Raw genomic sequence first — 13993 nt, forward strand, 5'->3', positions numbered from 1 at the left:
TTCTAACATCTCAATGGTGTTTATTTCTCAAAATAAAAACTTTTATTTCTCAAAACAAAAACAAGAGCGATGTAGTAACTAAATGAATAAATATATCTTGATGCAAACGAATGTATTGTCTTTTTTACAATAGTAAATAAGGGCATGACCACTTGCAACATCTAAGGCGCAAGTTTCCCAATGTAATCCAAAATTGTTTAATAAAATGTTTAAAAGTCACTATTGAACCAAAGCAAGTTTTGTTTTTGTTATTGTTGAAATCAATGCAGCACTGCATGTTTTTATTTTCTGAACGTTTGTTATATCATTATAAAACTGTAAGTATATATTATATAAATATGATATTATGTTATGGTATGTTATGAAATGCTCTTTCCCCATTCCAATTAAGTGTAAACTTGTTTTCTGAATGCAAACAAAAAAGTGTCTCCCGATTTTGCCTCATTTTCCCAATACAAACTAATGTGATTGCTCATTTTCACATTGTAAAATACACGTAAATGTCTGTTTTCCCCATTTCATATGAATGTTTTTCTTAATTTCCAAATTGTAATTAATCTAATGTCTTTTTCTTTATTGTTAATATATGTAACCATCTTTTTCCCCATTGTAAACACATGTTTCTGTCTTATTTTCCCATGATTGTAAATACATGTACTGTCTTATTTTCCCATTTTAAATACACGTTATGTACTATATTACCATTGTAAATACATATTATATTCTTGTTTTCTCATTATAAATACATGTTACTGTCGTTAATTTTCAAGGCAATGAATGGTAAGAAGGATTCTAACATCTCAAAAGCTATTTTACCAATGCAAAGAAATGCAATGTCTCATGTATAAACGAAAAGAATATTTAACGAAAAATGCATTTTTTTCCAATGTGAACACAAGTTATGTTATATTTTCCAATCGTCAAAGTTATGTTTTATTTTCGAAAATGCAAGCACATGCTATGGTATGGCCTTGATTTACAGTTTTCAAAATACAATCAACTTTTCTAAATGCAACAAACGATTTTCAAGATGTTATCAAAACAATGCCTCAATTTACCATTACAAACATATTTTATGTTTACATTGCCTATTGTGAACAAATGTATTTGTCTGTCTTATTTTCCCATAGCAAGGAAGGGCATGAAAGATTCCAACATCTCAGAACCCTCCATGTTGTTGAAAAACCACCTAGTCACCGGATCACGCTGCATAAAGGCAGGTATCTCTTCATTATACTCCGGTGGTCTACGCCGTCGACCGCGTCCTGTAATAGTTAATGTTTAAATTAGCTCCCTTGAATTACAATTGGATATAACGTTATGCTATTTCATTTCCCCTGAATAGAAGTAAAATATATAAAACAAAGAAAAATCTATGGAAGTATTATTTTAATCATACCAATACCATACGTGAAATATAGTGACCATCGAAATAGATCAACAAATCAACTTCACATTGACATGTTTAATAACTGCTACAAATGTTATAAATGGCGAACAAAAGGGTATAGCAACATATATAATATAAAGATATATAACTTAAAATGTGCACGAGGAAAAGAAGGAAATAAAATTACTTTGAACCTCTCTGCAACAGTTGCTAGACAATAAAACATAATAAAGGTCGTTAGGGATACATTATCGTACAATCACGACATCATCACCTTCATCATCATTATCCATGTTTGTTACAACTGTTAAATCCATCAAGTATAAATGATCGTTAGTTTCCGATGTTAAGCTATACGTTGTGTTTTATTTACGCTGTTTAGTTCTTTGTTGATAATGACGATGAATTAGTTCAAACGTTTAATTACTTTTGGGTTATGTGTATGTTAAAATAGCGCCGTTATTCATACAAAAGGGTAGGCAATCATTAAGATTCTTAGTGAAAAAAATCAATACGATTTTTTAAATAACGAATAATTTGTATTATCTTCAATTCCATCCAATGTATTCATATGGCTTTATTATGTATAGTAAAACATTGTGAGTTGTCTTTAAAGTAACTCACCCATGGTTTGTAAAATGGACTCTTTTTTAATTACGAAATAAAATGAGGCATATCATAAGGAGTGTTAAAACAAAAATACCAAAGCTGGAACCCTTCAGAAAATGTTGATATTTGCTCAAATATCGTCTTTGACAGGCTGTTTTCTATTTTTTTTCTTGACTTTACCGGAGTGGGTTCAAACCCCATTAAAACCCAAATACTTTTTGATGCTATAACTTATTTTTTCGCAATTTCGATATCATAGAGTAAAATAATGATAAAAATTAGTGTTTAGAGATGCATAACCGCGAAAACTAATTCTTGGTCCAAAAAAATTAACGAGACACTTTAAAGTCAATGTGGGAAATTATTTAACTGGTTTAAATTTTATTTCTAAGATTCTTAATGAACAATTAGCTGATGATGGACATATGTTATTGGCACATATATTGAGACACAAATCAGTTTCATTCACAATACGAAATTCCACAATGCAGACAGGCATATACATATCAGACACAAGTTAGAGTTAGAATAAGTACACAAGCATGAACTGGTTGTGTTAAGTCAATTAGTAAAGTAAGTATATAGACAAGAGGTTATTGACAGACCGATATACCTTAAGGGGAGACATTCCCAGTAATTGACAATATTTCGTCAATATAATTAAAGTGATGAGGCAGAGTTGTTCCTATCGTTGGCGGTATAGTAGTTCCTTTTGTCAAGAAAACAACATTTGAATTCATGGCAAATTCATTACTAGTATAACTGTATTGAAACACCACTTGCTGTCAGGGTCATCTTATTCACACACGTATTGTACGAATCTCTTTTCGAATAAAAAAAAATGCGTAGTTAAAATCTATATTTTAAAAATAATAACTCTGATTGTCAAATCATACAAGGAGTCTCTGAAGTATCGTACAATCGCTTTTTGCAGCTGTATTTCTGAACAGTTCAAAGATGTTTTTTGTAGCTGTATTTCTGAATAATTGAAAGATATCTTTCGAAATGTATAACCCTATTGGTCAGTTAAGGCAATGTGTTCAATTACATAACATACCTTTGCTTTTCGAATTTTTATTTCTGAGTAAATATGACATAAATTTATACTATATATTTATATATTTATATATAACTATAGCGTTCCATTAAACTAAAGCTTTTGATCTAAAGTTACGATGTCGGAAACGTTTGTTAATAAAATGACCCCGACTGAACAGTGACAAGCAGAAATATTTATAATATGTGGCCTAATATCAAAATAGCTTTGCCAGTAGGCGAGTAGTTCTCGGACACTTTTAGAGGTTTTATCGATAAAGTATCCTAATTTTAAAAGATATATGATATTCCAATGTTTATAACAAACTTTAGCTCTTCTTTTGTTGAAATAATGCCAGTGAAATTGAACAAGATAAGTCCATTTTCATAGGCTCCGAATGTGGTGCTCAAAAGGGGTTAAATTTTAGTTCGACAGAAGTAGTTATCGGACACTCCCTTAAATGATCAACAAAACCGGGAAACAAGCGCTGATGTGATTTTTTTAATTTAAAATATTTAAAAGTGGAATTTTCAAACCAGTAGGTGATGTATATCTTATTATTTTTCATTAGAAACTAATCTAATTGTACATATAAACATAAACCATGAAGCTCATAAAAATGAAATAAATGGTATCTATTTTTAGCACATGTGTACTGTAAACGCTTGACTTAACACGAATATTTTCGTAAATGCAGATGGTCGTCTGCGTCAAAAAGGAAGTATACCGAACTAATAGTTTAACCTAACTGTTGCCCGTATTTTAAGTTATGCTTTTTGCGCATGCGCACTAAAATTGTGATTCCCAGCGGAGGTAAAATGTGATTTTGTAAACAACTGGAAACTTTTGGAATTAAACGTCTTATAATCCTAACCTAATGAAACGATTTGGTACCTGCTGAAATTTTTCAAACACCTGATTGATTTAAATCAGGTGCTTGATATGTAACTTCTAAAATGAGGCAAAAATCGCGAGTGTCCGAGAACTACTAGTGTCCGAGAACTACTCGCCTACTGGTACCGATTGAACGTTTTGACAACTTTTTAACTTTTTGCCTTGGAACGAGCCATTTTTTGCGAAAATCCATGGTAACCAGTTATATAAGACTGCTGTCACAAAATTGGATCACAGATTTTTATATTTTTAAACTCAAAAACAAACGGTTTAAGCCATAAAACATTAATTTTTTAACGGAAATATGAAAATCTACGATCTTATCTTTTGTCATTGGTTTGCAGATAATTACGCAAAATTTTGCTCTTTCCAAGACAAAAAATAAAAAAAAGTTGTCAAAACGTTCAATCTGTGAGAGTGCAGCTTTAAGGACCCAGATGACGTCAAAACATGTCACACAATTGTGCCGCCATTCTATTTGCATTGACTGAAAACAATATATATGTCATTTATGCCTTGTATCCAGTACTAGATATCACCTATTCCCGCATACCGCGGCTCATTTATCAATTAATTTCAATAATGGGTACCAAAACTTCGAGCAATGTAATAAAGAAATGTTTGATTTTACTTCTTAGTTCGATATACACATGTGACGTCGTATGCGAAAGTGAGTCCTATTTTTTTTACAACGTGTTGTGCCTAATAAGCAGGCAATCGGGACATTAATTACCATTTGTTTACTTTTTTTAAATTTTACAAACATTTGTTTAAGGTGGTATTTCATTATCCAATCGTTTTTTTTAAAATTTGGTTGGTGGTGAATGCTTCCACAGGATCAATTTTCGCAGACGACGTTACACGTGTTCGTTGCGTTGAAGTAGCTCCTTACAAATCAACAGTTGTGTTTAGAATAGCCATAAAAGTATAAATTGCAATACTTCAATGGCCTATTCATTACAGAATCTTAGTTGTGACTTCAAAAATCTTAAATCTGTAACAACATCTCGAATGGCAACAATTTTTTTGTCTTTCCTCAAATATGTGTTCATACATTTAAATACTGAATATTTACACCTCAACTTCCATTCCTTAAATGAACTGCCTTTCGGCAATTGCGTTCATCAATCGATGAACGCAACATCTTCGGATATGTTCGGATCGCAATTCATCGCATAACAATATTCATGCAAACTAATGATCTTGTTATTGTTTGTATTGTGTCAGCAGGTCCCGTAAAATATAAATCAACATTTTAGAAAGTGCTAAGTTTTCATATTTTAAACGTTTTGTTGCCAAAATTGTTTCAAATTTACGTTTAAAAGTGATTTCAAGTGGTTGATCTTTTCCCGCGTTATTGTGACTTCATTTGAAAAAAAAATGTTTCCGGTAACAGTCGGGTCGTCCTATTTACAGAATGGGTAAGAAAGAATTACTGAAAGGTAATCCGAAATGAAATGAAGTATTTTTTAACGTTTCTTGAATAAAATAATGAACTATTGGTGTAAATATAAGGAATGAATTGCGGGGTTGATGTCATTATCGGGGATATCAACGCAATTTGGCTGGTCAAAGTACGCGTGGAGTCTTCGGACTCCACACACTTAGACCAGCCCAATTGCGTTCATACCCCGATAATGACATCAACCCCGCAATTCATTCCTTAAATAAAATATATAGATATATATATAAAGTAGTTCTAGTTGACGACTTAGACCGACAAAGAGACCAAAGGGTCAAATCTCCATAGCTCTGTCTACTTTCAGGTATTTTTGACATCAATAGTCGCAGTAATTATATAATTTGATATGTATGGGTAGAAGACCTTGTACATGCAATGTAGTAAATATCTTCAATCTTAAATTCCATCATAACAAATACAAATACATGATACTCATATCGTTCGTTTGTTCATATTCGACCCAAAAATGTGAAGTTCGATATGTCTAACTTTCGTTTGCATAACCCCTTTGCTATTTATAAAATAAGACAAACTTCTATTCAGAATCATATTTGCGATATATGTCTTTGGGAAACATTTAAAATATAATACTTACTTCAAAGGGTACCATTTAAAGAATGAAACTTCAGAGAGGCCAAACATTGAAGATTTTAAAATAAAATGTTTGCATGTATGATTATAAAGGAAAAAGCAATCTTCTACGGAGTGATCTCCCTTGACAAGCAAAACAGATCGCTGCCACCATGGACGAGTATAGCTGGACTCAGCTACATAAACTTTATATAAACTTTTCTAAAGTGTTTTATTCTCTCTTTCATGGGATATCTTTGATCCAATTTCAAATATTTAAGCTGGAATGAGGTTAAAATACAAAACATATGTAAATTTCAAGATAATTTACATAATTTACTAGTTTATATCCATGTGATTTGCATGGTGGTAATGATTGCTTTACTGTAAGGAAAGTAACACTGCATGGAGTTTGAGAGAAAAAAGAACACTTCTACGGAATGTTGCGATAAGATTCAAAGATATATCAAATAAAGACGCAGATAGTACCTGTTCGTTAAGGTCAATAAAATTGAGCAATCCTTAAAAAATCACAATTATAGTTTATTTGAAAGAGTCATTATCCCTCCTCTAGTGTAGGTTAAAGATTTGGACAAACACATCGATGAAATGGCCCTCGGCTTTGAGGCCAAAATGGAGAAAAAATCACAGACTTTACAAAATCAGGTTAAACATATCAAACCATATGATAAATTAAAATTGTATACATACTTTGGGGCGGGTTTCTAAACCTTCGTCTATTGTTGCGTCTACGAGGAGGTGGTGTAGGAGGTTGAGTCACGGGGTACATAGGCTCAGTAACGTACCCTGTTCGTCCATTTTGGCCTGCACATAGAGTTAAGATTATAACAATTAATAATAATTTAAACCTTCAGCCAAACCCTGACCTTTTTTTGTTCCTGTGGCCTTGATGGAGGCACCGTAGGGTATATGAGCTGACCCCGTTGGTGCAGTCTGACCTGCACATAGAATTATGATTATAATAATTTATAATATTTCAAACTTTCAGTCAAACCCTGGTCGTTTTGGTCCCTTTGGTCTTTACGGAGGCACAGTAGAGTATATGGGCTGAGTAGCGAACGTCGATGGTCCGCTTTGACATGCACATAGAGTTGTATTAATGAAAATCTGTAATATTTCAAATATTTAATCAATTCCTGACACTTTTTCGTCTCTGTCGTCTTGATGGAGGCGTTGTAGGGTATATAGACTGTGTAGCGAACCCCGTATCACTTGTTCATAGAGGCACACAGATGGCTGTTGTTTCTTTGGCTAACTATGCTGAATGAAACCATCCGTCGGCCCGGCTTGACCTGTTCTTTAGATATAAAATAATTTATTTTCAATACAGAACATTATGACAAATTCATCTCAGTATGCCGTTGCATCTCGAACCCTTATATGTGGGGTTTACATGTATACAGGCCTTGTAGAAAACTATTCGATCCAATATAGGCAGATCAAAGTTATTCAAAATTATGGAAGTTTTAGTTTTTAATGATGGTATCTAATTACAATGGAATGGCCCTTGTTGTGGTCCTTGTGGTTGTCCTGTTATTCCTTCGTTACTTCTGTGGGATACACTTCTGGTTAAGTCCACGTTTGCAAAGTTTGAATAATAATTAAAAAGAATCCTTAAAATAAAACGCCTTGATAAATGTACAATTTGCATTATTTCGATATAAAATGATGGTTGCTCAGCCGACATCGGGATGTATCATCTCTGCAAGTGTGACCTACAAACACAAAACATGGCTGGAGTGTATGATTATACAACTCACTATCTAAGTCAAAGTAAAATATGATAAATATGGACGGGCCTCAAACATAATGAAATGCGAATACTCTTCGATGCTGTGCAGTACCTGCAAAAGTCAGAATATATTATCAAGATATGTACATAAAACAGGTCATAAAAGAGGACGTAAAACTGGTTTTACGACAAAACCTTTTTTTTATGGAATTGTATTAAAGGGTTTAGTTAGTTTTTCTCCATGGATTTTCTCACTTAAGAGTTTTGTACTTTTAACCCATTGTCCTACTTTCGTCGTATATCCGTAAATACATATGTTTGGCTTGATATTATATCTGACTTTTTGAACAAGAAGCTTTCAGGTTAGACCTGGCCCTGGTTTTACAAATAAGTCACATACCACACTAAGCACTGCCGATTTGGAGAAAAGATTTGGTCATAAATGTGTTTGTTTGTTTCGGCATATTTTCAGGCAGGAACATTTTTCGTTTAATGACCTTCCCCATCAGTTTACAATACGCAGTTTGTGTTCTTGTTATCCATTTGGAAGTTGGCACTTGCCTCTAAACACCCATTTCTTTAGCTGACAATGCAAATGTAAGTAGCGAAATGGAATGTTTTAACCTTAACTATTAAAACCATTTTAGTTTAGTTTTACCTTTTGGCTGTTGTTGATTTGCAGGTTGGCGTTGATTTTGCCAATGGTTCTGTTGAAATTGCGGTGGTGGCTGCCGCTGCCATTTATTTTGTTGGTTTGGTGGTGGTTTTTGCTTTTGCCAGTTATTGTGCTGATTTTGCGGTGGTTGTTGCTGTTGCCAATTATTTTGTTGGATTGGTGGCGGGTTCTGTTGTTGCCAATTATTGTGCGGATTTTGCGGAGGTGGTTGCTGCTGCCAATTATTTTGCTGGTTTGGTGGCGGCTTTTGCTGTTGCCAAATATTTTGTTGATTCTGTGGTGGTTTTTGCTGCTGCCAATTATTTTGCTGGTTTGGTGGCGGTTTTTGTTGTTGCTTCTGTGGTGGTTTTTGCTGCTGCCAACTATTTGGCTGAATAGGCAGTGTTTTTTGCTGCTGCCAACTTTTTGGTTGATTTGGTTGCGGCTGTTGTTGATGCGGTTGTTGGTAAATAGGTCTCGTGTGACCCATATTTGGTGGTTTTTGCATTTGTGGAGCAGGTTTGAAATTCTGCATAGGTGGTGGTGCTTGATAAACAGGTTTTGTATTGCCCATGATTGGCGGTTGTTTGATTGGTTGGACAGGGTTGACATTCTGCATTTGTGGTGGAGGCTTGTTCCAACCTACAGGCTGTTGTGGTTGTTGTTGTATCTGCTTCAACTGGAAACTTTGTGGTGGTGGTGGTCCCTGCCGTCGTTGCTGCGGTGGCTTTGGATTAGACCACTGTTGTCGCGGCTGGTTCATTTTAAATTGTTGATTGTTATTATTGTTGTTCCCATTCAAGTTATTACCACGATTGTTATTGAAATCGGAGTAATACTGTGTCGACGTCGGATAATTCCCTGGCGTATTTTGCATTGTCGAATCTGTAGCATAGTAAATGTCAGTTGTCGGATATGCTGCAGTTGTGGGAGGTGTCGGGTTATATACAGGCTGTATATTTAATTTCCTTGCTGCTTCTTGACGTTGTTGTGTCAACGTCTTAGGCGCCGATTTAGGCTTAGGGTTTAAATTCATTGCTGCTTCTCGGCGTTGTGATGTAAACGTCTTACGTGCAGATGTAGGCTTAGCATTTAATTTCATTGCCGCTTCTCGACGCTGAGCAACCAACGTCTTACGCGGTCTCGTATTTACAGGTGGTCTTTTAGCCGTTAGGGTTTTTGCAGGTGATTTCCATGCAGGTGGTCTCTGAGCAGGTGGTTTTGGCTTTGGTGTCAGTGGCGGATCGGTGGCGCCTGGCGGTAATGTTGCATACACGGGAGGAGCTAATTGAACGGGAACCGCCTGCCTGGCATTAGCCCTAGCTCTTGCAGCGAACATCTTTTTCTCCTTTGCCAGTATCTCAGCTTCCGTGATCTTTGGATTTTTCAGTCGGTAGGCTAAACGCCTCTCCGCAGGAGCTGGGTAATTCTCATAAATGTATCACATGACGATTGCACGTTTTATTCTTCATTATAACAATTATGATGTTAAGCAACTTAAGAAGAATTATCGAAAAATGAATTAAATTTTTAATAACAGAAAATATCTAAAAAAGCTTTAAAATATTTTGTTTAAATATTATCTATTTTAAGTAATACCTTAAAGCAGTTAATATATGTGTTAACTTCCATCAAAGTGCCCTAGTCCATCAAGTGTGATGATAATAATAATTATAAGTGTTATTATTATTATTATTATTATTATTATTATTATTATTATTATTATTATTATTATTATTATCATCATCATTATTGTTATTATTATTATTATTGCTATTATTATATTATTATTATTATTATTATTATTATTATTATTATTATTATTATTATTATTATTATTATCATTGCTATTATTATTATTATTATTATTATTATTATTATTATTATTATTATTATTATTATTTATACACTTATTGTTATTCATACACTCATATTGTTGTTATTTTTTAACAATAATGTTGAACAAAGACAATACAGGCTAGTTATCGTGGATAAAGCAATGTATATTTATTTTTAATTGGAAAACCATGATTATGTTAAACTGTTAGTAGATCTGAACAAAGTTATCAAAGCTTTGTGGTCTAACGGGGCCATGCTTACGAATAGTCTCAAAGTCTAAGTTCAGACATAAGTGGCATAACTGCAAGACTTCTTTTTATTTTCACTTTCTTTCCAGTTGAGTTTTTATTATGAACTCTGCTGAATTTTATTACTTTTCGAAAATCTTCACATTTATTTAAAAAAGAAAAGAAAAGAGGATGACTCTTTGTTATATAATGAGTGTTTTTTTCATGGTCTAAACTTGGACCTACGATTGGTCGTAAATATAGCTCCAGCCTCGTCGTGTATTTGACTTGACGGTCCGACTCATTTTAAAAGCAAGATAATTTTTGGTCGAAGAACGATTATATAAATATATTTGAATGAAATGGCAATTATCTGAGTTGAGAAATTGTTATAATGCAATAACATTAGTTTAACATTAATTGTAGTATCATTATGTTGATGCGTAGTGTTTAGAGTAAATGTTGTCGAATATTTTTTTTTTCATATTCGTGGTTATATTCAATACTTACTGTGTCAATTGTTCAGAACTTTGTTGAAATTTAAAGCTGCACTCTCACAGATTGAACGTTTTCACACTTTTTTTTTATTTTTTGTCTTCGAACGAGCCAATTTTGGCGAAAAATCCAAGGAAACCAGATATATAAGACTGCTAATAAAAAATCAGATCGCAGATTTATATATATATAAGTTCAAAAATTGAAAAATTATTCATTTTTCTTAAACCGTTAGTAACGGTTTAAGCCATAAAACATAAATTTTCGAACGGAAATATGTAAATCTACGATCTGATTTTTGTTAGCAGTCTTACATCATTGGTTTGCAGATATTTACGCAAAAACTTGCTCTTTCTAAGACAAAAAATAAAAAAGTTGTTAAAGTGGTCAATCTGTGAAAGTGCAGCTTTAACATTGATGATAACATTAAATATTTACACCTCAACTTCCATTCCTTAAATGAACTGCCTTTCGGCAATTGCGTTTATCAATCGATGAACGCAACATCTTCGGATATGTTCGGATCGCGATTCATCGCATAACAATATACATGAAAACTATTGATCTTGTTATTGTTTGTATTGTGTCAGCAGGGCCCGTAAAATATAAATATATTCGGACTCCGCACACTTTGACCAGCCCAATTGCGTTCATACCCCCATAATGACATCAAGCCCGCAATTCATTCCTTAAATGGTACACTTGTTTATGACGTGCTGATATATCTGAATGAAAACATATAATGCTGAAACAGTTTTTCCTTATAGATGTGTACCACAAATCACGATTTTTTTAACATGAATGTTCCATCGTAGTAAACATTTGAATTTTTACAAAGATGTGGTTAACAAAGAAAGTTGATGCCTGAAACAAAGTTCTGAACGATCCACGTACATTTTTTATTTTGTTAAAGGGTTAGGGATTAAAATTTGACAGTTGTGGCCGACATGCACCTTGTTGGATTACAATTGCGTCCAGTATCGAACAAACAAGCAGCTTTATTCCATATACATTTGTACTTCACTGTGTAAATACCGCGTGGCTAAAACGTCATATGTAAACATAAACTTGATGCATATTTCGGACATTTTTAAGCCGGATAATATTGATTCGCAAGTATATACGTTTGGAAAGCTGTGCAATGCGAAAAAGGCGTATGCATGATGCATGCATAACTACTAGAAGCAAATAGGCACATTCTTACTAAAAACAATTCAGTATTTAAAGGTGAACGTGTGACAAATGGGGTACTTGTCTTCTTGTCCCTCTTTTTTGTTAGAAGAGTTCTTAATAGACTAAAGCGTGCACACATTTAATCCCTATACTGGCGGCCATTGATTTTGTAGAATTGGATATTGGAAAAAAATGATAGTTAAAACAATAATCTCTGCTTGAAAATGTCAGATTTACCCATCATACGTTTAGTTTACATATGCTGTAAAATCACGCTGTATGTACACCATGTACTATAATGTATAAGCCGGCTTTTGTTTACTTTTATCTGGACGGATTTCTATTTCTTCGGGAAGGTCCGTTGTGTTAACTCTGTCGTGGGCCCCAAGGGCGGGCTCCGGTGTAGCAGGACCGCCTGACCAACCGGCGACGCGCTTTGATTGGTTAGATCTTGACGATGGGGCCGGGCGGGAAGCCCCAGGTCTACGACCTCGTTTGGGTGCATTTCCGGTACGTGTGTTATAAACATACCAGTCACGCAAAGCTGCAAATGGTGTTTCGAAAATAAAGATGCTTGGTAAATAGCGTTCGGTCGCCCGTTTTACATGTGCCATCATATCGGGCCGCCCTTTTTTTAATAGTGATAACCTATTCTAACAGTAAGGTATTTACCTTATTTACAAGTGGCAATATTTAATCATTCTTGATAAAACATATATCTCGACAACGTTTTGTTCAGAATAACTATCAAATATGATTGGATTACAAATTACCTCTTTTATGTCTATATAACAAATTTATTTCTGGTTGGCTGTTTTGTCCAAGATCACGTGCATTAGTTAGCACGGTGTAGGCGACCTGTGTGTCTAAAATAAGAGAATATAAAAATGTTTTACATGTTGTGTTAAACCTAAATATAGTTGAAATTGATAAGGGGCACAATAAAGGGTAAAGGGGCACTCTATAGGTTGTTGCCAAAAAAATATTAAAGTTTAATGAAGATTTAGGATAAATTTATTTAAAGATTAAAACGAAAACAAAATTACACAATAATATATGTTTTTGTTTTGATCATTAAGATCATATGAGATATACTTTTTAAAGCACGAGCATGAAAAGAAACGACAACGTTTTGCATCAAGCTATATTGTGCTCCATCAAAGTTGACTGCCTTTTTTTAAATGTGATCGCAAGTTTCTGTGAAAATGTTTGTTTCAACGTTACAAGATATTATGTTTTAAATTTTATGTATACTTATCATGTAGTACCAAGTAAACATTACGCAATAATCCAAAGTATTTATATGTGTATTTATATATGTTAGGTTAATGCTGTTGTTTTTCTGGTTATGTTAGAATAAAATTTGTGATCTGCATATGTTATGAATATAAGTATGTTAATATAACAAATGCATGATATGCGTATGAGTATGTTAATTTGATATAGGACACACTGATGAAGTTAACACAGGAAATTTAGGACGTGTACATAAGTTAGAAGCAGGCATAGCATTTGACGTACAATACAAAACAAAAATAAAAACATTCAGTTTTAACGAATGGTGCATTCCCTTCTTGGTTAGTGGTTAAACAAAACGGCAAGCCCAACATTATAGTTCATCCTCCATTACCCAATGACATAGTTCTGAACTAGCTATAGAGTTTGAACGTCTATTTTTCACGATAGTTTAGTACTTTGTCTTCATTTTTAACTCTCGTGTATATAATACGTTAAAAGGTTACTTTTTAAAGTCCAAGTGTCAAAAATATAAAAATAAAGTCAAAATACATCTTGCTTATAAAAGCTGTCTTACTAGATATAATGTTACATTTGTATATCGAAATTAACGCATTTTAACGAGGTTTTTTTTCGGTTTCAATCTTGCTTACC

At 33.6% G+C, this 13993-nt stretch overlaps 1 protein-coding gene across 1 annotated transcript in view; it reads right to left on the bottom strand.

The window, feature by feature from the left end:
• The window catches only part of LOC128221809 (uncharacterized), a 38449-nt gene continuing 24456 nt past the window's right edge, over nt 1–13993 (bottom strand). The window contains exons 8-13 of the mRNA XM_052930412.1: nt 12877–12969; nt 12426–12647; nt 8373–9788; nt 6673–6786; nt 2613–2708; nt 1–1265 (exon numbers count right to left, since the gene is read on the bottom strand). Of these exons, the coding sequence (XP_052786372.1) occupies nt 2614–2708; nt 6673–6786; nt 8373–9788; nt 12426–12647; nt 12877–12969 (1940 nt within the window). The 3' untranslated portion in view covers nt 1–1265; nt 2613. The remainder of the gene's footprint in view (nt 1266–2612; nt 2709–6672; nt 6787–8372; nt 9789–12425; nt 12648–12876; nt 12970–13993) is intronic.

This window comes from Mya arenaria, chromosome 16 (assembly GCF_026914265.1).
Source record: "Mya arenaria isolate MELC-2E11 chromosome 16, ASM2691426v1".
Lineage (NCBI taxonomy): Eukaryota > Metazoa > Mollusca > Bivalvia > Myida > Myidae > Mya > Mya arenaria.